This window comes from Artibeus jamaicensis, unplaced genomic scaffold (genome assembly GCF_021234435.1).
Source record: "Artibeus jamaicensis isolate MK-2021 breed Jamaican fruit bat unplaced genomic scaffold, CSHL_Jam_final contig_387, whole genome shotgun sequence".
Taxonomy (NCBI): domain Eukaryota; kingdom Metazoa; phylum Chordata; class Mammalia; order Chiroptera; family Phyllostomidae; genus Artibeus; species Artibeus jamaicensis.
Genome location: NW_026521812.1, coordinates 38,251,291 through 38,276,694, shown reverse-complemented (window position 1 = coordinate 38,276,694; position 25,404 = coordinate 38,251,291). Strand labels below are relative to the sequence as shown.

General features: G+C 49.6%; 1 protein-coding gene across 12 annotated transcripts in view; it reads left to right on the top strand.

Annotated features, from left to right (window-relative positions):
* Positions 1-25,404, top strand: part of ANKRD6 (ankyrin repeat domain 6) — a 176,989-nt gene that overhangs the window by 138,393 nt on the left and 13,192 nt on the right. For 7 of the 12 annotated variants that reach the window (XM_037131243.2, XM_037131244.2, XM_037131242.2 and 4 more), the window contains exons 3-9: positions 5,013-5,111; positions 11,556-11,654; positions 13,765-13,863; positions 17,890-17,988; positions 19,564-19,662; positions 21,438-21,536; positions 22,841-22,918. In XM_037131243.2, the coding sequence (XP_036987138.1) occupies positions 5,013-5,111; positions 11,556-11,654; positions 13,765-13,863; positions 17,890-17,988; positions 19,564-19,662; positions 21,438-21,536; positions 22,841-22,918 (672 nt within the window). Of the gene's footprint in view, positions 1-5,012; positions 5,112-7,070; positions 7,410-11,555; positions 11,655-13,764; positions 13,864-17,889; positions 17,989-19,563; positions 19,663-21,437; positions 21,537-22,840; positions 22,919-25,404 lie in introns of those variants that run through there. The other 5 variants (XM_053664944.1, XM_053664937.1, XM_053664943.1 and 2 more) reach the window with 4 other exon arrangements.

Below are 25,404 nucleotides of genomic sequence, written 5' to 3'. Positions count from 1 at the left end.
GACATTGTTTGCCTCAGAAAAGACTGCAGGTACGAAGTCGTCGTGGGGATGTGAAGTACGGCACAGGGAGCGTAGTCAGTAACACTGGTAACTGTGTGGTGCCGGGTGGGTAGTAGGCCTGGGGGACCACTTCATAAGTTACATAAATGTCTACCATGCTCAACACCTGGAACTGACATGCATTGAATGTCCACTGTAATTGAAAATTTCTTAATGAGAAAAAAGACAGTACAACCCTGATCTGTCGTATTTCACATGATCTCCTGAAGAAAGGAACTATTCTCATTCTGAAATTGTAAAACTAACCTAACTAAATTCTTCCTGTTAAACTGTTGCCTGCTGTGTGTATCACATCTATGCATCTGCCCTCCTTGTAATAACCCCCAGCTAATATGCTTAAATTGTTTTATTTCTTTGAGTTAGTGGGTCTCAACTCCTTTATCCTTCTTTACCCCGTTTCTCTGTGTGACCTTGGGCGTCAGCATGTTACTGAACAAAGATGGGGTTCCAGGAATGGCTGCGCATCAACATCCTTCTTTCTCACTTTTGGGGCCCACTCCAGGGCTCATCATTCACGAGACAGGTGTTGTTTGTCTGAAGGGCCTGCCCGTCGGTGAGGAGGATCCGAGACCCAAATAGCAGAGAGCACCTGTGGCCCAGCCTCTGCGTCTCGGCTGGAGTGTGGAGTGACCAGATCCCCATGGAGTCAGTGGGAGGGAAGGGTCTTTCTGGGCTTGTTTCTGTGGGCTGTGGTTCCCAAATGCCCCCTGACCCCCTCCCCGGGGCCAGCCCCTGTCTGGGGAGGCCTCTCCTGGTGAGCACCTTGGTCTGCCTGGGGCCGTCCAGTGAGAAGGGTTAAGCACCATATCTGAACACATGCTGGGAATAAAGCCCATCTACTTCCTTTCAAGGCACCTTCTAATCTTGCTCCTTTTGGCTGGGCTTCCTTGTCATCCTTGTCGGCAGGAGATCTTTATCTGAACAGGAGTCCTCCCCCTGGAATGCTCCCTGATGGAGCCCAGCCCCTCCAGGTGGGAGTTGGCCTCTTCAAACCGTGTAGCAGGGACCATTTGTCCTGTGCTCCCTTTACCATCACCTGTTAGTGTAATTCATGGGTCGCCTGCTCGAACAGGACTCACTCTGACACTCTTATGCAGCGGCTCTGCTGGAAGTCGGGACCCACACGGGCTCAGCCTGCAGCACAAAGCAGCACCGCAGGCCAGAGCCCCAGAGTGGTGGACGGTGAGGCCACCTTTTTGTCATTGTTGCCTGGCAACAGCTCAAGACCCTCACTCTTCAGTGCCCTGGAAATGAACAGGCTCGGAGTCTCTGCCTGTCCCTGCAGGGGCCTGTGTTGGCTCTCAGGTGGCCCACCCTGATATCGGGCCAAGTGGGAGGAGCCAGCACCTTTAAAGGGTAAAAGGCTGGAATGCATTAGAGTCACCTGGAACTTGAAAAGCAGCAGCTGCTTCTCCTGAGAACTCATTAGGAAAGCAAATTCTGTCTCTGCCCAGGCCTCCTGAATCAGAAACTCTCGTCTGTTTACAAGCCCTCCAGTCATGTGGCCCGTGACTGTCCCTGTGCCAAAGCGCGGACAGAAAAGGTGCACAGAAGAAGGCGGATAGAAGGGTAACAGTTGTAACTGGGTGGTAGCCTCACAGATGATGTGCTTTTATCTTCCAAATGTTTAGGAGTGTCACTATGTTGCTTATACATTCTTTTAAGACCCGGATGCTCTGGGTTGCAGCAGTGTGGGGCTGTGGAGTCTCGTGCGGACAGCTGCAGACGAGAGTACCAAGAAGAATGTGCACAGAGGAGCGGCTCTTGCTCGGACAGGCCCAACACGACGGGGTTCGCCCAAGCGCCTGTAGCTGCTCTGGGGAGGATTGCCCCGGCCCAGCTCTCAGGCCTGGCCCCCGTCGGAATCGCCAGGGGAGGCTGTGTAACAACTCACGCCTGGGCCCCAGTGTGGAGAGCTGGGCCAACACCTGTGGAGGAGGGGCTCAGGCAAAAGTAGAGGTTTACAGACAGACCAACAGACCAGCCCCCACAGGTGATTCTCCTGTCTCTCTGCCCCTTGAGCGTCTAAGGGAAGTGGGTTATTTCCATGTACCTTCAAAGGTCAGCATCTGGGAGTCTCGGGCACTTTCCGAGGGTGAGACATGGAGCCTCTCTGGGGGGGGGGTCAGCCTCCCCCACCCCAATGGCAGGAGAGTGGGGGTCAGCATGGGGGCTGGGGTCAGACAGCTTGGGGGTGGATCCAAACTCTAATTACGTGCCGTATGACGTAGAGCAAGCAACAGTCTCTTCACACTTTGGTTTTTCTCATTTGTAAAATGGGCTTAATGAGGCCCAGCGGAGACATGAGACCTATACCCGTGGACTGTGTTTCAAAAGTGGAAGTGGGCGAGCGGACCAGGCCTGGCTGGTGGGAAACTCGGCCCTCCTGCCAGGTAGGGCCCACCTGCCAGGTAGGGCCCACCGGGCTGTCCCAGTGCTCCGAGGTCCGGCTCTCTGCCCAGGGCCACTCGCCTTGGAAAGCACGTCATTGGTCTTTGCCAAGGCAAAGGTGTGGAGTGTCGAGGAGGAGGAGGGGAACAGCTGGGGTGCCTTTGGGGTCAGGGCTGAAGGCAGTTGGAAGGAAGGGAATCCGTGTTAGGCGGGGGGTGTTGCCGCATTTAACCTAATTCAGTCCTGTTGGGGTGGGGTGCGGAGGCCGTTTCTGATTTACAGACAAGGGAACATGGAGAGGGGAGTGCAGTACCCAAAAGCACACTAGTCACTAGGCAGAGTAGGGGTTGAACTGGACTCCCCCTGGACTACAGGGCCTCTGGCCTTTTGCTGCTCCACAGAGGGGGCTCTCTGCTGACTTTGGATTAGGACGGAATCTCCAGTTGAGGAAGAAGTGTCCAGTTGAGGGTCATTTTGTCAGTAAGATTGCGTTTCTAAAGCGCCCTCTGGAGGTGACCTGGTTTGAGCCACAGCAGCATTTCCTGCGTCTGACTTCTGATGGCTGGTGTCCAGACTCCTGGCCGTGGCCGCCTCCGCAGCCCCTCCCTGGGCAGCCCCTCCCCACGGTGCTCTGCAGGCTCCAGGTGCTCAAATGTACCTGCGTCTCATCGTCCTGTCTGTCTTCCTCCGCCCACAGGCAGTGAACTGGCCTGTGTTTCAGGGCCTCTGTGAAGGTCACTTACCCATCTCCTTGACGGGGACACGGGATGACAGAGCCTAGGACTGGACCCGGTTGCTTTGCTCTGTCTGATCAGTTGTGGACATTTCATTTGGAGTAGGGGTGTCAAACTCATTTTCACCTGGGGCCACAGTAGCCTTGTGTTGGCCTTCAAAGGGCCGAATGTAATTCCAACTCCTTAACTGTTATGGCGTAGTTACAGTGATACTATCCTAAAGTTATTTCGGCCCTTTGAACACCGACAAGAGGCTGATGGGGCCCCTGGTGCAAATGAGTTCGACACCCCTGTTCTAGAGAATCAAAGGGACACAGTGTGTGTGGGGCACAGTTGTCAGCCAAGGGCGGTCACTCCTCATTTCAGGTGTGGCTGTTTTTATGAAGCCTTTTTATAGCCCGCTTTCTTGGGAGTAACTTTTTCTTAATTAAGAATTCTAATTTTAAAGTGAGCTCTGACCTCTTTCTTCCCAGAATCATTCTAGTGCTTTGATTGCATTTCTTGGTAGAAATTAAGATCCTTCATTGTTTGCTATCTGTTTCCCCCCATGGCTAGTTACCACGGCGAATTGGCATTTGATGGAAATCGTAAGCGGGGTTAGCCTGCCAGAGTATCAACGAGGGTCTGCGGGAAGTTTCGTCGGGTGCCGAAGGGGATGGGAGGCCGGGTGGGACCTTGTTCCTCTGGTGTGTTTCAGCCTGCCTGGGGCCGTGGTGAAATGATGCCTGAGACGGAGTGGAAATGGTTCTTCATAGTGAACTTCAGGGAGAAAGCAGAAGGAGCGTAGTGTCTCCTTCAGAATTCGGAGAATTCGGGGTTTAGCTTGGTCAGTTCTCCGAATAGAAGTTGATTTGTGCCAAAGAGGGTTATTCTGGGCATCACCCTCAGTGTCTGACCTCGGCAGCCATGTGCTTTGGGCAGGTGCAGGGAAGGGTCCTCTCTGTGACCCCACGACAGGGCGGAGAAGCCTTCTCAGGGGCACAAGGAGGTGTGTGCACGGTCGTGCTCTGCACACCACTGGACACAACCTGCACGTCCATGGTGCACAATGATAAAGGAACTGGAACTACATGTGAGGATATGAAAAAAGCCTCAGAAACATAATGTTGGACCAAAAAACTTGCCAAACAGTATTGTACAGTTTAATACTATTTATGTAAGGTTTGGAGGTAAGCAAATCAATGTTTATGTATTGTTTATGCTGCAAACATGTAATAAAATATAATAAAAGGCAGAATGTGAGTGTGGCTACCTCAGGGATGGGGGGGCTGAGATCTGGGAGGGGTTCACAGGGCCTCCCTGCTTTCCCTAGTGCTTCCTTAAAGGGATTTGTGAATAGGTACATTTAAAAAAAATTACTCATGTTTTTGAATGGCTGACATAATTTTGTAATTTTCAAATTTGTTTTTTAAAAGGGGGAGAACGTGTTCTAATCCGTTTGGCCTGTAGTTTGAATTCCGAGTAACTGCTAGGTAGATTTTTGTGGAGCTGATCAGCTGGGCCTTTGGCTGTTCTCCCATCCCACCCCGTCAGATTCACTGTGGCCGCCTCATTGTCCCTGAACATTAGCACCAGTGGGTAACTACAAAATACGAAACCTCTCATTTTTCTGCCTGTTGTTTTAATGAATGGGGATCAAAAATTATACTCCAAAGATTTTCACATTTTGAGTCTATTTTCTTCATGATCACAGTGCCAGTAGCCAAGGTTAACTGAGATGAACTCGAATTCAGGGTAAATCCATGAGAATCTCCCACCACTGCACACCCTGCTCTGGGGTGATGTTGGCGTCCTGTTTTGAAATCAGTGTTTGCTTTGCATCAACAGCATGGCCGGACCCCCCTCCATCTTGCTGCCAACAAGGGTCACCTTCCTGTGGTCCAGATCTTGCTGAAGGCGGGCTGTGACCTTGACGTTCAGGATGATGTGAGTAGAAGCCACCCTTCTCTCTGGGGTGGGTTGTCGGAGAAGCTTGTCTGCCTGGAAGCCCACAGCACAGCGCATGACCAGCTGTGAGGGGCAGGGTACTAGGTGCTCTCAAGCACTTTTTACCTCCACAGGGTCCCGGTGGTGGGAAGAATTTACTCCTGAAGACCTACACTGGGGCCCCTTCTCAGTAGCTAATTAGAGTTTGGGAATGTGGGGTAGTTTCCCCATCAGAGTTCATTTCCTGTCTGGTATCAATCAAGTGCAGAGTTTCGAGGGCATTTTGCCTGTGCCCTGGCTCAATATGAAGGAGCACACACGCGCACGCGCACACACACACACACACACACACACAAGTGAGTGTGGGTGGGGCCTGCCAGAAATGGGAGTGATTGCCAAACTTACCATGTGACAGAAGGTGGGGCTTAAAAATGTAATTGTGTTCCTTTTCTCACCTTGGTATCACTTAGTGAGCGTTTAGTTTTAAAAAACCTTTTCAGAAAAAACCAGAATGGCCTCATAGAACCCAAGAAAACAGAGGCCTCACTCTGGCTCTGCCATTATTATTAAGACTCAGCTTCTGAGCCTCTTCATTCAAGTGATCTAGAGAGAAACTCCAGTTGGCTCCTTTGGGGGTCAAGACCCATTCCTGAGCCAATCAGCAGAGGAGGAGTGGGGTCATGTAGTATGTGGGGTGCCCTAGTGGGACACCTAGAAGTCCCTAGTGGGACTTCTTCTCTCTCTAAGAAGGGGATATAACTCTAGTTTATGTGGTGAGGCCTCTAAGAAATAAGCACTCTTTTGAGGGACACAGAATCTGGGGGGTTTGTGCTACTTCCTCTTCCGGATGCACTGTTAGTAACCGTGGTTGCAGAGGGTTATCCAACTTCAGACATTCAGAAGGCCAGGGTGCGTGTTGCCAAAGTGCTTCTAGCTTTCTTCGGGCCTCTGCAAAGTTCTAAACCTTTGCAAGCACATGAGCGAGGACAGCATTCTCAAAGAAATAACTAGGTGTGTGATTGTTCTGATGGGCAGAAGGTTGTACAGTGCCATTCATAAGTCTCTGGTCATATTTGGAACCTGTCAGGTCATCAAGGACATTCTTTTCAGAAGACATTGATTTAGCTTTAAGCTGTTGATTTGTACCTTGGGTCATAATTTATTTTATGTGCTCATCATAACATTGATGATTGTATCATATCCTCCGATGAGAGTGAAAATACAGGGAGAGAGGAGATTCTGACCCCCAAAAAGCAGGCCTTGGAGTTGCTAGTGCACCCATCTGGCCTTCTGTCTGGGGAATCAAAGCCCTTGCTTGCCGCGGCAGCCAGGCTGCAGTGCCAGGCGTGCTAACCTGTCCCAGCCCAGCACTCTTGCCTGAGGTCTCATGCAACAAGGGCCGTGCTAGCTTTCTGAACTTCTGCTCTTTATATCAGACAAGACGGGGGTACGACCGGCAGCAGTTCTCAACAAGGTGACCAATGGGAGCCATGTCAACGTGGCCTGTCAGCTCCACTTCTCACAGGGACCCCTCTTTCACTGTTTGGAGTTAGAGTTTGTTTTCTTTTCTCTTTTCCACCTTACACAGCGCACGTCACACATTGCATCTCTCAGATAACTTTAATCAAAACAAAATAAGAATACAACAAAACAGTGTAAAATGAGGTGAGGAGGGAGAAGGATGGAATGGACTGTCCCTGGTTCTGAAGTAATGCATTTGCCAGAATATGGTTCATGTCTGTCTGCTGTGTATTTTCTGTGCTTGTTGATGATCAGCCTTGAAACTTATGAAAGAATTCGAGGAAGAAAACTCTTTATAGGTGTTCTTTCAAAAAAGAACATTATTTTAAAAAGTCATTTCAGAAGTTACCTGCATTCCAAGTCATTATTTTGGATGATGAGTAGAAACTAAGAATGTTAATGTTATGAAGCATTTATCCCTAACTTCATATTCTACAGATACTGTCCTTTATGTCATGGTAAAGACTGAGAATTAGTTGAAGAATGACCTCCAGTGGCCTGGAGTGGGATTATTATGAACTTGAACCTGTGGAAACCAGTTCCTTAGAATATGCCACCCCAGGAGCAAATTCTCTCTTGCTTCCCGTCAATCCTGTCAACTCTCATTGGAGCTCTAATGCCGTCTCTGATTGGTCAATGAGCAGTCACACAGCCCCCATCTCAGAGGTAGTCCAGGACCCTCTGGCCATGGTAAAAGGCACGAAGGAAGAAAATAATAAGGAAAACCAGAGAAGAAAGGCTAGGAAGAACCCTAGAAGACCAGAGACAGAAAAAGAGGTCAGCAGCTTGCTTTGCGCACCCAGCCTGCCTTGAGCTTGCAACACGTCTGCCTGTGTCACCTGGGGGGATTCCTCCTGACGAGGGGCATGTTCCACCCTTGCATGACTGCGGTTTCTTCCATGAGCTTAGCTTTGGAATCTGCTCACTCTTTTTCACCACGTTAGGAGAGAATACTGAAAGTATTTCAGAACAAAGATTTAGACCTCAGAGCTTCCAAACCTCTTAAAAATTCCAAAGTAAGAAACACTTACGTCAGAAAGATTAAAGCTGGCAGTTTATGTACTTTACAAACAGATCAGCACGTTCCAAATGAAAGTGCCAGACTACAAGGTTGCTGGCTCTTCGAGTTCCCAGCTGTAGCATTTTTCCTTCTGCTTCTTTGTAGTTAATCACTGGACAAGTACTTCTTGGGCACTGCACTGATGCACTTAGCTTGATGATTCCATAAAAGGCAGCCCCAACCCCACAGGGGTACATGATGTTTTTAAAGGCCTGCCCTGAGGTTAATTAGCTTCACAAGTTGGAAACGGGTGAGTGTGAAGAACCTTGACAATTTGAATTCTGGCCCAACCACACTACCTGGTTATCGTAGACTAGGCACTGGCCTGAGCTGGACCTTTTTTTCCTTATCAGTAAAGTGAGGGAATTGGCCCTGGCTGGTGGCTCAGTGGATTGAGTGCCAGTCTGTGAACCAAAAGGTCACCAGTTCAGTTCCTAGTCAGGGCACATGCCTAAGTTGTGGGCCAAGTTCCCAGAAGGGGGCGCTTGAGAGACAAGCACGCATTGATGTTTCCCTCTCCATCTCCCTCCTTTCCCCTCTCTAAAAATAAATATAATCTTAAAAAAAATAAACAAAATGAGGGGATTGGATGCCATGGCACTTGGAGCATAGTAGGGAGTCAGTGAGTGTCCATTGAACAAATAAGGAGTAAATGCTGTCATGTGCTGTGTTTATCCCAGCTTTTTGTTTTGTATTTCCCCCAGATCTCAGAATGTCATATTTCATTTACATCATGTAGAAGTAAGGATTATGTCACAGTTGCTTCTTGGGCCTGTTAATAAGTATGTATTGAGGCCACATTTTGTTCTTTTCTGTGTCCTATGTCACAGAAGAAATACGTCAACAGTAAATTTTAGTTTTATGGGAGGAAAAATTGATGCACACATAACAGACCCTGTTCCAATCGTGGTTCTGAAGTTGTTCAATTGTTTGTCTCTTGTTCTTGGGAAGAGCAGCTCCGAGATAGCCTGAGGCAGCCCTTGCCTATGTATTTCATGTCTCTTGAAGCCTTTATTTCTCAGTAATCTAGGGGTGGCTGGTTTTTCTATACCAGAGAAGGTGTCTCCCTCAGGCCCCCAGGACCACCTCATCCAGCTCCAACAAAGCTTGTGATGCAGCTAAAGGACGGCCACTTATGGTGGGGAACAGTCCACTTCGGCCTTCACCAGTGTTTATCTGCTGATGAAGCAAGGACTCAGGCTCTGTGGGAGGGCTCCGTCTGAGGGGAGTCAAAACTGGGGGGTGGGCTGTGGCCTGGCGACACCAGAGCCACTCAAGGTCTCTGCAGAGAGGGGGGAGAGGCAGGAAAACACCTGTGCCAGTTGGCGGAGGACAGTGTGCATTCTCACTGCAGTGCGAGCCTCACATGGTTGTTAGAGCTCTTTGAGTCCTGGTAATCCATCTGGAAATTGACTCCTAAGGGCTGAACTAAGTTGGGTTTAGCTTCTCTCTGGGAGCTCGAGTACCACAAAGGGAAGTTCTCTCGAGGGAAGGAAATACAGTAGATTCATGCTGAAAGCAAGTAATAAATAAGGGTGACATTCTTCTTTTCACGATTCAGTGGCAGCTTGTGAAACACAATAAAACATTTGACCACAAGCAACGTTTAAGGCAGACTGCGTTGAGTCAGCACGGGCCCTTGGTGCGCTGGCTGGTGCAGCAGGGGTGGCTGAGTGACCCATGTGTCCAGGGCTCTCTGCTCACGCTTCATGCACAACATGGACAGAGTGGTTCAACTTCAATGACGTGAAAAGGTTCTGACAGGCCCAAGGAGTGCTCGTTAGAGTGCTGGCAGTTTGCAGGAGTGTTAAAAGGCCTCTCACCATTAGCTGTGTGGCCTGGTCCGTATTTGCCCAGAAAGAGTGAGACCCAGGCTCACCTTTCTCTTCGGATCAGTCATCATAAATGTCACTGGAGGTCCATTTTGGGAAAACCCATCACCATTCTGATGGGGAAATGGGCACTCTTAGAAAAATTCACAGAAAATTTAAAAAAATTAAGGCATGGGCAATTTCTCATATGATTACTTGCTTGGGCATTAAGTATAACTCGTGTGGAAACACTTCAGGTGTTTGACATGGGTGTGTGATGGCTTGCACACCTGCCACCGCCAATCCAGCAGCCATGTTTTTCTTTTGCCTGCATGCCTCACAGAAAGTGACTTCTTTGAATAAGGGGCCTGGAGAAGTGGAGAAAACCAGGTCTACACTTAATTTATAGTAGAAATAATGTCTTAGGGTGCCAAGGGCAGGGCTGCTGAGAGAGATGCTACACCAGTGGGTGAGGTCCTGGTGGTGGGGTGGGGCGTCCTGGCCGTCACCTTGGGAATCCCAGAAGCTCCACCAATGAGCAGGGAGAAAAGATCCGAGACACGGAGTCCCATTATTGGTGCATTGTCAGCTTAGACTTTTAACGAATAGCAGTTTCTCCTGATGCTAAAAATCAAAGGCTGGATACAAAAAGTTGGAAGGTATTAAAATTATTAAATAAAACCCACTTTTCATGGATTTTTAAAGGGAGATTTAATTTAAGAAGGTGAATTTCAGTTTTCAGTGGCATTAAGCACTTTTGTATTGTGAGGAAATGCACGTAACATGAAGTTTACTCTCCCAACCACACAGAAGCGGCTTGAAGCACATTGGCAGTGCTAGGCAGCCATTGCCATCGTCCACCTTCAGAACTTTATTCCCAATTAAGTGCTTTTAAAGTCCATTGTTTTAAATTCTAGGGAGTTTAGTAGGTCTTCATTAGGGTCATTTATGGGCAGCAGTGCATTGCTCTTTGAAAAATCTTCGAGGTCACTGTTTTATAGTCTCTCTCCTCTTGGGCTAAGGACCAGGGATGCCCCAAGGGGTGTCGATGCCCCTCTGATTCTCCACCAAGAAACTTTATTTATGCAAATCTCTTACCACCCAAATCATAGAACCCAAGGGAAGGGAGGGACCTGAGGACCATCCACCCCCTTGTTTTACAGGCGAAGGAAAGTTTTCACGCTGATCGCCCACCTGCCCGTTCACACATGGACCCCAGGTTGGACTCAGTTTGTCTCGACCTGACTTGCTGAGTGCTTGGCAGAGATAAGATGTGCTTTCGGGGGACTTCTGAACGCTCTCATTCCAGTCTTGACTGTCGTTCCTCTAGGGGCAGTTAGTCATTTTCTCAGCTGCAATTATGGGAAAGAGTCCATTTCTCCTTGGCGTCCCGGTGAAGAAAGAGAAGGTCTGCAATTCCAGGAATCTGATCACAGAGCAAGGGGTCAAATGTAGCATAAATCACTGGGGGTGCTGTCATGAGATGTCAGAAAGGGCTTCTTCGAGCTATGCAGTGACAGCTCGTATCCCTGGACTCCCCCGGTGACACAGCACAAACCCCTACATTCCTCTTGGCCAGTACGAGTCAATCAACAGTGTACACCCACCGTCAGATCATGAGTGCTGCGCACTCACGGAGCTGGATGGCGATTTCTCTGAAAGCTGGGAGCTGGAGGCCTCACAGGGAGCGAGGACTCCAGGCATTGCTGCTATAATCGGACAGCACACACACTCCTGCCCTCAGACCCGCTCTTCACAGATGTGACAGCCTCAGTCTGGCTGCACACTGCCACCTCCTTGGGCAGCAAGCGAGGGCCTGACCCGTGTGCTAACGTCAGCGCTGCAGCCAAGGCCTGTTCTGCGGTTGGCTTAAGGTTCCTACTGAACAAAACTGCTCTGCCTGTCGTGTGTTGTCTACTAACCAGACCGCAAAGCCTGCCTTGCCCGTGGTGGTGACCAGTCTGCGTCGTGTGGGCGGTGGTGTCCTGTGTCGCAGTGAGTGAGTGGTGGGGGGAGAGCCGACTTTGTTTCTGCCTCCGTGTCGTTCTGCAGGGGGACCAGACCGCCTTGCACCGGGCCACAGTGGTGGGGAACACGGAGGTCATCGCCGCGCTCATCCAGGAGGGCTGCGCCCTGGACCGGCAAGACAAGGTGAAGAGGGACATGCCTGCCCGGGGCCCACTGGCAAGATGTTATCACTCGTGGGTTAGCATGATGAAATCAGCCCAGATTTCCTTTGAATGAGTATTTGATATCCTAGGGAAATTTTTAAAAATCCTTTCTCTCATGGCAGCTGTGGGCAACCACATAAGCATAACTTGTAGCAAAAATGAAAGGTCTAGAAGTAATGGCATGTGCTCCTATACACACAATTGCTTTTCCCCACTCCCTGCCCCCCCGCCCTTTTTCCTTCTCCTTCTTTGATAAATGAGCAATTTAATTTTAACTATATTGGAAGAAAAAAATTAGCAAAATCATTTTTTAAGAAATCCCAATGACATATATATTAATCTAGTGTTCCTAAATTATCAAACAATCTTAAAACAGGGAAATTTACAATTTAGTGCAATTCAGCCTGTTTGCTGTATTTTTAAATTTTTTTTAATTTTTATTTTATTGATTATGCTATTACAGTTCTATTCCCCCCTTCATTCCCCTCCACCCTGCATCCCCCCACCCCCACCATTCCTCCCCTTTAGTTTATGACCATGTGTCTCAAGTTCTTTAGATTCTGTATTTCCCATACTATTCTTGCCCTCCCCCCTATCTATTTTCTACCTACCATCTATACTACTTATTTTCTGTACCTTCTCCCTCCTTCTCCTCCTCCCACTCCCCTGTTGCTAACCCTCCATGAGATCTTCATTTCTATGTTGCTGCTCCTGATCTAGCTGTCCTTTTAGTTTGCTTTTATTTTTTATTCTTTTAAAGATTGTATTTATTTTTAGAGAGAGGGGAAGGGAGAGAGAAAGAGAGGGAAAGAAACATCAATGTGAGAGATAAACATCCATTGGTTGCCTCTCACAAGCCCCCAGCCAGGGACCTGGCCCACAACCCAAGCATGTGCCCTGACCGGGAATCAGGAATCGAGCTTGCAACCTTTCACTTTGCAGAGCACAACGCCCAACCCACTGAGCCACACCAGTCAGGGCCTGTTTACTTTTTTAAACAACTTTTTATTCAAACATATACACAGAAAAGTACGCAAACAATAAGTGCCGCTCAGTGAGGTTTGAGCCCATCTGTGTGAGCACTCAGATCCAGACGCAGGGCGTCCCCACAGCCCCTGGCCCCTTCCAGTCACTTCCTTTTGCTTCCCGCTTTGTGCAGTCAGTCCCTTGGGCTGGGCCACCCACTGCTACTTCCTTTTCCAGCATGTCCCACTCCCACTCCCTGGCCTTAGGCACTGTGGTCTTTGAGACCCTAGACTTCCCCTTGTGAGTCCGGCCACATTAGGCCTTGTCTGTCTGTGTGGTCGATTGCAAGTCTAAGCCAGACCCTGGACATAATCCCCACCCCCAGCTGCCTGCCCTGTGCCCAGGCCTGGAGCTCGTGGAGGGTGGTTCTGCCTCTCCTCCCTGCACGTCCCCTCCTCCAAACCCTGACCCTCCATGCCCCACCGAATATCTTTTTTTGTGAGTTAAGCAAATTCATGTTATCTTCAATTGATTGATTTTATTTAAAAGCCACATAGTGAGGAGACTTATTTACAAATCAGTGTTGCACGTTTCTTTGGTGTCCTGAGGCTTTTGGAATTAACTGGGTGAGATTAAAATTTGGGAAGAAAAAGGAGAGGGGGAATCTACCTATTTGGTGCTTGGGTCCTGGAATTTGTGAAGCTGGACCCTGCACTTGCCCAATCTTTGCAGGGTTCTCTCTGGGGCCAGGAGCAGAGCAGAGCCCAAGAGGTGATGGAAGTGGGAAGGAACGGACATTTTCTGTCCTGATGTTGCTTTCTGTTAAATGCAACTGTGCCTTTCTTAACTGGGGTTTCCATAGAGACGGAAGCCCCAATGCCTAAGGCATCCATTGCACACAGGAGTCTAGACTGCATCTGGACTGGTACTTGTTATGTACCATTTCTGGGAGAATGGAGTTCTCCCAGAACTCCACTCAAGTCATTTTTCTGGGCTGTGATGCAGATGAGGAATCCTTGGGAAAGGCTCTGTGGCGTGCCCTGAGAATACACACAGATGTGTTGACTTTAATGAGATCGGCGAGGTCGTGGGTAATGTGCTTTCCCTCTGCGTGCACTCCACAGGACGGGAATACAGCCCTGCACGAGGCATCCTGGCATGGGTTCAGCCAGTCAGTCAAGCTGCTCGTTAAAGCAGGTGCCAACGTGCTTGCCAAAAACAAGGTGAGGCCCTACAGGTGCTAGAAGTCACTCACAGGTGAGGGGGGCTGCGGGCTTTGTTCCCAGGACAGGAGCCTCCTCTCTGGTGCGGGGGGGCTCGGGGGCTGCAGGCTTGTTCGTGCACAGTCTGCGTGGTGAGCAAGAGAACCTCCTGGGGTGGCTTTGGCTTCCGCGGATCTCTCCTGGCTCTCACTGCTTGGCCATTGGTTTATCAGAGCGTGGCTGTCCTCATGGAGACAGGGGAAGGATAATAGCATCCCTTCTCCCTCTTTTCCTCCATCTCCCCACTCCAGTCACTCATCAGGTTTTGCCTGTTTTGCATCTATCCCTCTCCTTCCATGCCCATTATTGATGTGTCCCTGGATTTCAGAAGTGCCACCGGCTGCCCAGTCCCTTCCCCATCCTGCTCTGAAACCTTTCAGGAAAGCTCTTCAACTGGACACTGTCTCGGGGCCTCCCCAGAGTGGCCTCAGCCTACCTCTGGAGCTGCTTTCCTGTGCCTTTTCTAGCATGTGCCTCCTGTGCTGTCAGCTTGGGCTCACTGTCCCCTGCGGCTGCCCCTCCCATAGGAGTAGCCTGTTCCCTGTTTCTGCCTGCAGACCTCCACCCAGGGCCCCCAAGACCTCACTGCCTGGCCACTGCACACAGCTTTGTGCTGTCGGTTAAGTGTTTTTGCACGGTTCTCTCTTGTGTCAGAAGCTCGGGGGAAAGAAGCCAGCCATGTACCATCACCTCCCCAGTGATGCCTGGCTCCCTGCCTGCAGGCTGGTGCCTGCCCACTTCTCCAAGCTGGTACATGGTTGGAAATGTGAGTTGGTTCATTTGTGCCAACTCTGAGAAGTAGGAGGTTCCCAGTTAATGGACAGAGAAGCCTGGGGAGGGGCTAGTATAGTCCTTGACTAACACACATGATTCATTTGGGACTCAGAGCCGGCACCCAGCCCAGGTCTGTCTGTGCAGCCCACTGCCTCCTGGCCTGTGTGAGGCCCCGGGGCATAGTGCAGAGCCCCGAGTTCCCGCTCCAGGTGAAGCAGCAGAGGCTGCTGGAAAGCACAGACGGGTATTGTTTCAGAAGAGGGACTGGGGCATTCTGCACGAGCCACAGCCTCTGGGGGAAATTCTCAAAAGGTGCTCCCACCCCCAGCTTTGCTGAGGTGTAGCTGACAAAGTTATAACATATTTAAAGTGTGTAGAGTGATGCATTGGGTTGGCCAAAAAGTCCGCTGCATTTTTTTCTATAACATAAGACATTTTTCATTTTCACCAATAATTTGATTGATTTGGATATTTGAGTAGGTTGGCTATATCCTGTCATTAGCTTCTAGTGGGTAGAGGCCAGGGCAGCTGCTACACACCTTCCAATGCATAAGACAGCCCCACAACAAAATTTGGCCAAAATGTCAATAATACCAAGAAACTTTGCAAACCACTTTTGACATGTTCAATCCATCACAGCACCTTCTCCATATACTGTACAAGTCTTTTTTCTTTTTTGCATTTCTGTTGTGTGTTTACCTTTTTTAAAAGTAATAAAGTATAACAGCCAAAAATGTTGCGTATTTTCTTCCACCTTTAATATTAAAGTGGCTGTACAAAATTTCATCAATTTTGATAGGTCTTTGAAATGCACACTGATATGTTAGCTGTCACAATTCAGTGTAACAAAATTGTTTTGAATAAAGTTAAAAGCAACTAAGCACTTATTAGAGCCATCTTAGGGGAAAAAAAGTAACAGACTTTTTGGCCAATCGAGTAATTAGGGTGGGAAAAGTACCTGTTAGTCTATCTACCTCGGTCACGTTGTTTTAATATCGCGTTTTGAGGTATAATGTGTATACAGTGAGGTTCATCATAGAAATACTGTCCTATGAGTTTTGACAATTGTATGCAGTTGTGTAGCCACCGCCACAATCAAGATAGAGAAGACTTTCATCACCCCCAAAGTTCCTTTGTGCCCTTTGGTGGCAACCCCCTATCTCCTCCCCCCAGATCCCAGCAACCACCTGTTTGCCTTTCCCCAAACGTCATCTAAATGGAATCACAGTACGTAGCCTTTCGCGTCTCACTTCACTTAGACTAGGGCAGAGGGGGTCACGTGTAAGCCCAGCACTAAGCTTCACTTAGCATGTTTTTTAGATTCCATGTCTATGTTGTTACATGTGTGATTAGTTCATTCACTTCGATTGCTGAGTAATACTCCACAGCATGAATGTACCATATTTTGTTTATTCCTTACTCATAGTTTTCCATTTGCTTGATCCAAATGCTCTTCAGCATAAGTGATACTTCCTTATTGGAACTAAGAGACTTGGTTCCAAGGCTGTGTCACAGAAAGTAAATCTTGGTGTGATATTTCTGGAACCACCAGATTTCTCTTACCAAACACATGTAATGACCCCCTCTGAGACGTCGACTTGGGGACAGTCTCCGGCCTGGGCAGAGGGGGTCACATGTTAGCCCAACACTAAGTCCTTTCACAGGAAACGTGGCGTTTAAAACATGGGCAGATGCTTCTCTTTGGTGACCTAAGCAAGCACTTTCTCTACCTGGGTGCACTTTAAAATCTCCTGAGAAACTTTAGACAAGAAGGAAAACCCCCGAATCTACCCCAATGGCCAGGCCTGGGGTAGCCAGCTGCCCCAGTTTGCTCCAGCCCAAGGGTTTCCCAGAATGCCTCCGACTTCCAGAGCTCAACCCTGAGCAGCCCAGACTCCACCCGCCCGAGTAAATCTGAGTCCCTGGGGTCGCAGGTGTGCGGAGTCTGTTTGAAGGCTCCCCAGGTGATGTACATGGGCAGCAATGGGGTTAATAGCCACGGCACGCACTGAGATCTCGCACTTGTGACCCCCTCCAGTTTCCTGGAGGGAACAGTGAGGCAGAAAGGCTCTGCCCGGGCTGGTGAGAGCCAAGGCTGTGAGAGGGAAGGTAAGTGAACTGGCGACAGGCAGTTTTCCTCTTTTTTTAGTAATTCATTTCTCTTTTCAAAAGGTGAGGAACATAGTGTCCTTGAGTGTGGGCGGGCAGTGCCTGTGGTCCAGGAGGCGTGAACTGGGTGAGGGAATGGCCACGGGCAGGCCATGTCACGGCGCAGAGCCCACACCGCGGCAGTCCTGGCCCAGCCTTTGAGCTCAGCGGAGCAGGCACTAGGTCTCCAGCCTCCTGAGTGCACACTCTCGGCCCAGCCCCGAAGCTCCTCTCATGCTGCTGCCTTTCTGGTTACTTTTCCAGGGGTGAATCAGCAGCCTTGCAGGCCCTACTCTCCTAGTCTCAGAAAGTTCTGTTTATGCATTCTTTCCGCAGGATTGCCCTGGGCCTTATTTGGACCCTTGGCCGTCATTTTGATGTGTCATGTTGAAAGTACAGGGTCTCTAGCTGTTGGTTAAGTGACAGACACAGTTGCCTATGATGTGGGGATCTTTTCCATAGTTCCAATTTGGTTGCTTTAAGAAAAAGATAGAAATGGGCGATGTGAAAAAGGCTGCAGTGTAATTGTAGGCACCTCCAGCCTGCCTGTAGGAGGTGGCCTGCTTTGCCCTCCTTCACTTCACGGGCACAGCATTGTGGCCACAGCTTTGGTTCATGTCGGGTGGGAATGATGAAGCCGTCTCAAGAGGAATGTAACACGTGGACATGCACAGCATTTTACCATTAAGGAAATGCCCTCCTGGGCACTCGGAGCCGAGCCTCACAGCCTCAGCATCATAGGGGCCACATGCCATTTTACAGGTAAGGAATCCAAGGCGGAGGAGAGTAAGAGCCTTGACCCGTGGCTTTCAACTAGTAAGGGGCAAAGCTGGGACTTGGAACCAAGGCTGTGTCGCAGATGTAACTCTGCTGCCTGCTTGGGTTCCAAGTTAGGTGTTCTTACCACTGACAGCCCTGCTGGCTCCGCCAATTAGGGAGCAGGGAACTTGAGCTCTGACCTGTCTTCTGTAAGTGCCGCCCCCTGCCCCCTGCGAGGCCTGCTCCGTGCGGGTCTGCGGAGCACATGTCGCTAACCTATCCTCCCTTCTCTCGCCTCTCTCCAAGGCAGGGAACACGGCCCTGCACCTGGCCTGCCAGAACAGCCACTCCCAGAGCGCACGCGTCCTCCTGCTGGGCGGCTCCCGCGCCGACCTCAAAAATAACGTGGGTGAACAAAGCTGGCTTCTCTCGAGCTCTCTTGTGTCATCTTGGGAAATAACCCTTCAAGCATACTTGAGTGTTAACCTCTAGAAAATAAAAAAGTGAAGTCTCTGGGGACTATCTATAAAGTTTTTTTTTTTTCTTAATTTTCTAAGGGGTCATTTAGGAGTGTGAGAAGGGGAAAGAAGAGACTTGGAAACAGCTTTTCTTCCACCCTGTTCCCCTCACTCCTCAACCTCGATTTGGTTTATCATTCCCTGTGCCCTGTGTTGGTGAATGGATCTAGGCAACCTCTACGTGTCTGGAGAAAGTCCCTGCCCAAGCACTTGCTGTTGGCAGCTACTGGCTGGTGCTTGCCGGGAGGTCGTCCGAGGCTTCATGCCCAGTGTCTACAAAGCAATGACTGAGGCATCCTTGGAATGAGCAGATGGGTCAATAGTTCTGAGGATGCCTGACCTGAGAGGTCATGTGGGCGTCGCTCCTCTCTGCACAGGAAGTCCCATGCCTCAGCTGCTCCACTGCAGACTCTAGCAGGGGTGTCCAACTCATGGCCCACAGGCCGCATTCGGCCCAGGATGGCTATGAATGTGGCCCAACACAAAAATCATAAATTTACTTAAAACCTTTTTTTGCTCACAGTTTTTGTTAGTGTTTGTATATTTACTATGTGGCCCAAGACAATTCTTCTTCCAGTGTGGCCCAGAGATGCCAAAAAGTTGGACACCCCTGCGGACATCTCTTTAGTAAGTGGCCTTAGCTGGGGCCCCCTGGCTGGGGGCGGGCTCATGTAAGGTGATTCTCAGAAAGCCCTGAACCTCAGCTGTGAGCAAGGCTCCTTAATCTAGGTCTAGGGAGAAAGTTGTGCTGAGTGGTCAGCATTTCTAGACAGAGCTAGAGTGAAAATGTTAAGAGATCACCACAATGTTACAACTTTGTCCTCAGTTTTGCTGTTGTCCCTCTGGGGGCCACTTTGGATGTTGAGGAAGGCCTGGATGTTGAGTTTTTCTGGCCACCCTTTGTTACACCCTGTAACTGCTGCTTCATCAGTGACCCAGACTACCTTGCTCTATACGGGATATTGGGGCCTAACTGAAATGGGATGCAACTTGAATTTTTTAGAACACATGTGATGTTACAACTCAGCAATGGCCCCCGCTTCCCTGTCCTCAGATCCACGATGGATCTGCGAAGGGAAGGGCTCATTTCCAAAGCCGTGCTCTTGGTCCTTCTTCAGCATACTCGAGTCTTAGGTTTGTAGGAGAGGACGAGGTCAGTGGATTCTGGGGAAGCAGAGGCTGCCTTGGCTATTGAGAAGGTCTCACCAGGGGCAGGCATCCAGCGTATAAAACCTGGACACAGAGAGACTACACAGCGGGGAATCAGCAGGGCTGCAGACAGCAGCAGAGGGCTGGGAGTCTGGGAGCGCAGCATCCACGGTGAAAGAGATGCTCGTAAGCCTGACACCCTCTAAAGAATATACACTCGCCTGCCAGCTTTTAAATGACATTTTCTTTTGACTTTCACTGTTGTGTTTTGTAGCCACACAGACTGTGCTCAGAGTGTGATTTCTGTCCGCAGGCAGGCGACACCTGTTTGCACGTTGCCGCACGCTATAATCACTTGTCCATCGTTAAGCTCCTCCTCAGTGCTTTCTGTTCTGTCCATGAAAAGAACCAGGTCAGTGCATGTGTCCTCCCCAAGGCTGCCTCCCTCCCACAAGGCTGACTGCCAGGTGTGTTAGCACGAACCGGAGCAGAGGCCGCTGGGAGCCTCTGTCTGCCGGGACGCGGCCAGCGCTGGCCTTCCCACGTGCGGCCCCTAGACAGAGCCTGCCCTTACCATTCCCGTGCCTGTCGCCACATTTGCATATCGAACATTTGCTGGTGATCCTGGGGGTGGGGTATTGTCTGAAATCTGATTTTACAAGGAAACCTGCAAGAACATGGCCTAGTAAATAAGCAAGGGAATGAGGCTTCTCACCACCTGAGTTCTGTGCCTTGCACTGCCAGTTTATGTGAGCTCAGGGAGTCTCTGGTTGCTGTAAAATTGGGCACCTCATCTGTATCTGGGCTGCATGATGGGCTTTTGTAATAAAGCTGTGACTATTACAGTGTTCTGTGGAAATGTGCTAGACTTTCAGTAGTTATTTATACTTTTTAAAGGTCTTGCTATTTATTGATACCAAAGTGATGCATTGTTGGGCTTCACCTGGGTTTGCGTGCAGATATTTGAAATTTAAAACTAGATGGTTATATACCTTATAATGGTAGTTTCTAACCCTGGCTGCCCCTAAGAATTAACAGGGAATTTGAAATATCATTCCTAAATCCTACCTGTTTAAATGACCAGAATGCCCAGGAAATGGCTCGAGTGTGCAGTTAGGAGTGAGAACCACTCACTGGCCCAGCTAAATCACAAAATTGCCCTTCTACGGCCCTCAGTAGCCAGCGATTCTCAACTTTTGTGGCACATTTCAATCACCTGGGAGCTTTGAAAACTCACGGTGCCCAACCCACACTCCAGACCAATTAAATCGGAATGTCTGGGGTGGGGCCCAGGTGTCAGTAGTTTACACAGCTCCCCACCCCCAGCCCACAGCTAAGCTGTTCAGCAAGGAAATAACATCCCGTGGGTACTGGCGACTAAATTTTCATGCTGTCAGGAAAAAAAGTATCAGAGTGCTTTACCTGATCCCCTGATGGTAGAGAATGAGTTGTTACACTTCGCCTGTCTTTGCCTGACTTATTTATATCATTCTGTTTGGAGGGGGGATAAAAACCAGCATTTGCATTTGGAATTGTCCACATCCTCCTGTCATAGCTGATTGTCTGAAAACATTTCTTGTATAAAGAGAACATGAAAACTTAGGCTATTTGGTAACAGGTTGAAAACAGCTGGTGTTAAGACTGATCCTCAGTCACTCCACCCAGCAAAGAACACCGTGAGCCTGCAGAATGATTCCCAGTAGCCCCTCACGTCCCTGCAGGTGCTTGTAGAAATGGCCGTCTTCGTGGCACCCACCCACGCTAGCCCTCAGGAGCCAAGGGCTCTCTGCCTTCGTCCCTGCCTTGGCGGTGGGACCTGGCCCAGAGCTCCGGGATGGCCAGCCTACCAGCTCCTGGCTCCCGGCCATCATCCTGGCTCAGTGTAAGGATGCAGGTCTGACCACTCTCAACAGTCCCAGCCCAGCATCATTCTGTCCCCTGCACAAATTAATCCTGTGATTTCTGGTATCTTCAGTCAAAAAAGACTGATATTTCTCCATCGCTCATTTAGCTCCTCAATCTTTAAGAAGAACCACATAACATTTGAGCCAAGGCCCCTCTATCAGTCTTTAGCAAACCTTAGAAAAGACTCTGAAAAGCTACCCCTGGGGCCATGGGGCAAAAAGCTGGAGGGCTGTGTACCATGCTCAGGTGGGGTTTAGAGGGCTTTCTTCTGATTAATTTCAGGCTGGAGACACAGCACTTCATGTGGCTGCTTCCCTAAATCACAAGAAGGTGGTTAAAATCTTACTGGAGGCTGGAGCAGATGGGACCATCGTTAATAATGTAAGTGGAGCTGCAGCAGTGGTTTCTAAAGCCCTTTCCACCCCTTTCCAGAATGGGGCAAGCTGTTCCTAGCTCACCTCCTGCAGACTCCGAGGGCACCTACCTGGGGCCCTCAGGGGTGGACTTAGGGAGACCCGTGTGAACAAGCCTTGAGGGCTCGTCTTTATGTTCCTAGCGAAAGTCTACACACCCTGATGTGAGAGATCTGGGATGACCAAGACGTGGAGGTTACTGAATACAGATGTGGTCCTCAAAAAAAAAGGCCACGTAGCATCCATCATCCTCAAACTTTTAACTCCTTTCTCTCCAAAATAACCGATCTCAGTCTGCCTCCCCCCCCCCCCCTCCCCTCCCCCCTCCCCTCCCCCTCCCCTCCCCTCCCCCTCCCCCTCCCCTCCCCCCCCTCCCCCCTCCCTCCCTCCCCTCCCTCCCCCTCCCCCTCCCCCTCTCCCCCTCCTCCCCTCCTCCCCCTTCCCTCTCCTCCCTCCTCCTCTCCTCCTCCCCCCCCTCCCCCTCCTCCCTCCTCTTTCCCTCCCCACTCCTCCCCTCCCCATCCCCCTCCCCTCCCCCCCCTCCCCTCCCTCCTCTTTCTCTTTCAGATCCTATAGCAGCCCCGGCTCTGTGGTCTCCGCCCTCCTGAAATGTCACACTCACAGGGGTGGAGTACTTGTGTGAGTGTCTGGGGAGGCCGGGCTGTCAATGCTGCTGAAGGCTCCCGGCTCCAGTTTCCCCCTTCTTCTCCCAGTTGCAGTGCCTGTACTGGGTGATAACTTGGGGCGCCTCTTTCATGATGCCTTGAACACCTTTCCCATCCTTTGAATCCCGCTGTTAACGACTCTTGAATCTCGGCTGAATCTCCCTGGAGCCTCCGCCATAGCTTCCTAATTGGTTTTCACAGTTGAGCTCCTGAGACTCTGGCTGGGCCCCCATCTGCCCTTCCCACTGTCTTCTCCCTTCTTCTCCAGGCAAATTCATTGCTTGGCTGTGTCTTGTAATCCTCTGAGTATCCTCAGCGGGAATCTTCCACCCTGACCTTATGTGACTTTTCCCTTCCCTCATCTCTTTTCCAGAAAGCACACCTCGGTGGGCAGTGCCCTGACCTCTGCCTCCTGGAGCACACAGTGCCCACCTGCTCGGCACTTCCCCTCTCTTGCTGCGTCCTCAGGTGTAACTTGGCTCCTTCGCTGGGAAAAGGCTCAAGAGCAGGGCCTCGTTCTGCGTGTGTTCTGTGAGCAGGTGCAGCTGTGACCGAGTGCGGGGTTGGTGGCCGGTACTCACTTGCTCTCCCCTGTGCCTTTCCTCAGGCAGGCCAGACCCCGCTGGAGGCCGCCCGCTACCACAATAATCCAGAAGTCGCTCTTCTCCTCACTAAAGCTCCCCAGGTAGGATTTATTGCATTTTCCATCGTGTCGATTATGTGGGGCCACAGAAAGTCATGGGGACTCTCTGCTTGCGATCTACTGAAGCCAATTCAAACTAACGTATTAAATAGGAACCCGTGGGTCCGTTAACCAGGCAGCGGGAAGAGTAGGCATCCCTGTGGGCCGTCAGAATACCCAGAGCCGGCGGCTGCGGGCCCATGTTGTCACCGCCAGCCTCCTGGACTGGAGTTCCCCAGGTACTCGGCTGAGAAAAAGTTCCAGTTTAAAACATCACACGAGAGCTTGGGGCAAGTGCCCCCAACGAATGGGGCGAGAGGGCTGCACCCACTTGACCATGTGGTCAAGGGGCATTTTCTAGACAAAGGTGGGAGGGAGGGGCCCGTTCTGAGCAGACAAAGCCGTAAATGTCCACTTAGAGGCAGTTAAGTACAGTATAGTTTTCTTTTCTATTAAATAAGGGTATTTTGGTAACCAGGCCATTTAAAAAGAAGATGATTCAGATCATTTGAGTTGAGTGATAATTTACAGGCCGGTCAGAATTTCAGCACCCTGCAATAACTCGTTTCTTCGTATTACGTTCCGCTGACACATGACTTTTATGGAATTGTGTTGACAATGTGTGTGCCCTCTCGTAGTCACCCTTCGTTCTAACTGGAATACGAAAATGTTCCGCCGTCATCACAATGACTCGTCATAGTAGTATTCTCTCTCTATTGCTGTCTATATTTTCTTGAACACTTTCCTTAATGTAGGACATTCGGGTTATTTTGCAGTGGGGGGTTATTCTGTGTCACAACACAGTAAACACTGACTTGCTTCCACCTTATTCTGGCTACTGTCGCAGGAAGACAAAGTCAGGGAGCCCCAGGAAGATCCTGGACTCAGCTGTGGCCTCACAGCTCGACCCCAGCCAGCCCAGCCTCCTGCATGGCCTTGATTTCACTCGGGTTTTAAAAATGTGCCTGATATAAGCAGTTGCTGGAAATGGTTGAGATTTTTCTCTTTCGCAAAGTTGACCAAGGGGTTGGTCCTCCTCAGTCGCCTGTGGAAGGCCACAGGGCCCCTGACAGGTGCAAGTCAGCACTCCTTCAGGAAGAGGCTCCACCCCTCTCCAGTTATTTACAAAGAAATGGTCAGTGGAATCCACCCGTGAACCCAGATGTAGAAAGATGCCAGTCTCTCGCGGATCAAAAAGTGCAGGGTGCTGTGTAAGTGTCAGAATTCATCGGTTATCTGGCATTTCAGTGCCTGGCGTTTTGATGGACAGTCCTGCACGTGCTCACCACACGAAGACCATCTGGTCTTGCGGGGAGAGGATCCCAGGCGCACACACAGGTGGGCCGCTGACCCACCTGTCGCCTGTGTTCCAGGGCCCGAGGGTCTCAATTCACAGGGAAGGTTTACCACTGCCAGTTGTCCTATGGGGTTGTCCTTTGTGTTTCTATTAAAAAGTGACCTCCGCCAAGTTTTTCCACACCTATATTGAATAGCAAATAGGATAACATTTTATGAAAGTTTATTTTATACAACAGTACATGATAAACCCTATTCTCAAAGAAGGAATGTTGGAATATGAATAAAAGTATATATCTGCTATTCTATTGTTACTGAAGTAGTTCTACTGTTTGTCTGAAATAAGAAATCTCTTTGCCTTGGTTCCTGAATTGACCATGGATTTCGCTGGCTCCCAGCAGTACCAAGCCTATTTTTCCCCAAAGCTTTAAGATCAATATGCCCTGATTCCTGTGAATTGGAAAAGATCAATGACATTTCATTTGGTAAATGTCTGATTTTTCACAGGCTAGTAATATGGTCTGTGGAGTTTTTCTGACTATTATTTTTGGTTTGGGTCCCCTCTAAGTGTCTCTTCTCATTTTTGATTGACATGGTTCAAACATGCTTCTTTCTGAAAGCGAATTCCAGGCTGGTCCTGGTGCTGCGTGCCCTTGTCAGGGTCCGTAGACTGGGTGAGCGAAGGGCACCGGTCACTCCTTCTCATGAGACTTGATGTGCTAGTGCGTCTAAACGTAGCTTCAGAAATGGCTCAGGACAGGGGCTCTCAGACTTTGCTTGAAGAGCCCTTTTGCATTTCAAAATACTTTGGAGGCTTACAAGGAGCTTTGTTTATGTGAGTTTTATCCATCAACAGTTACCATATTTAAAACTGAACTTGAGGAATGTTAAAGATGTTTGTTTGAAAATTAGAAGTCCATTTCGTGTTCATAGAAATGGCATTGTTTTGTGAAAAACTATTTTTGAGAACAAAAATTAGGAAGAGCAGCATCGTTTTACATTTTCACAGGTCTCTGTACCGTCTTACCTAGAAGATAGCGGGATCCGTCTCTCTCCGCATGCAGGCCCCGGTAAATGCCACCGCTCCCTCGTGAGAGAGCAACAGTGAAAAAGGCCACATTGTCTTAATAGTGGGAAAACGGTTTTAATCTCATGGACGTAGCAGTCCCTAGACTTTCAGAACTGCTGGCTTA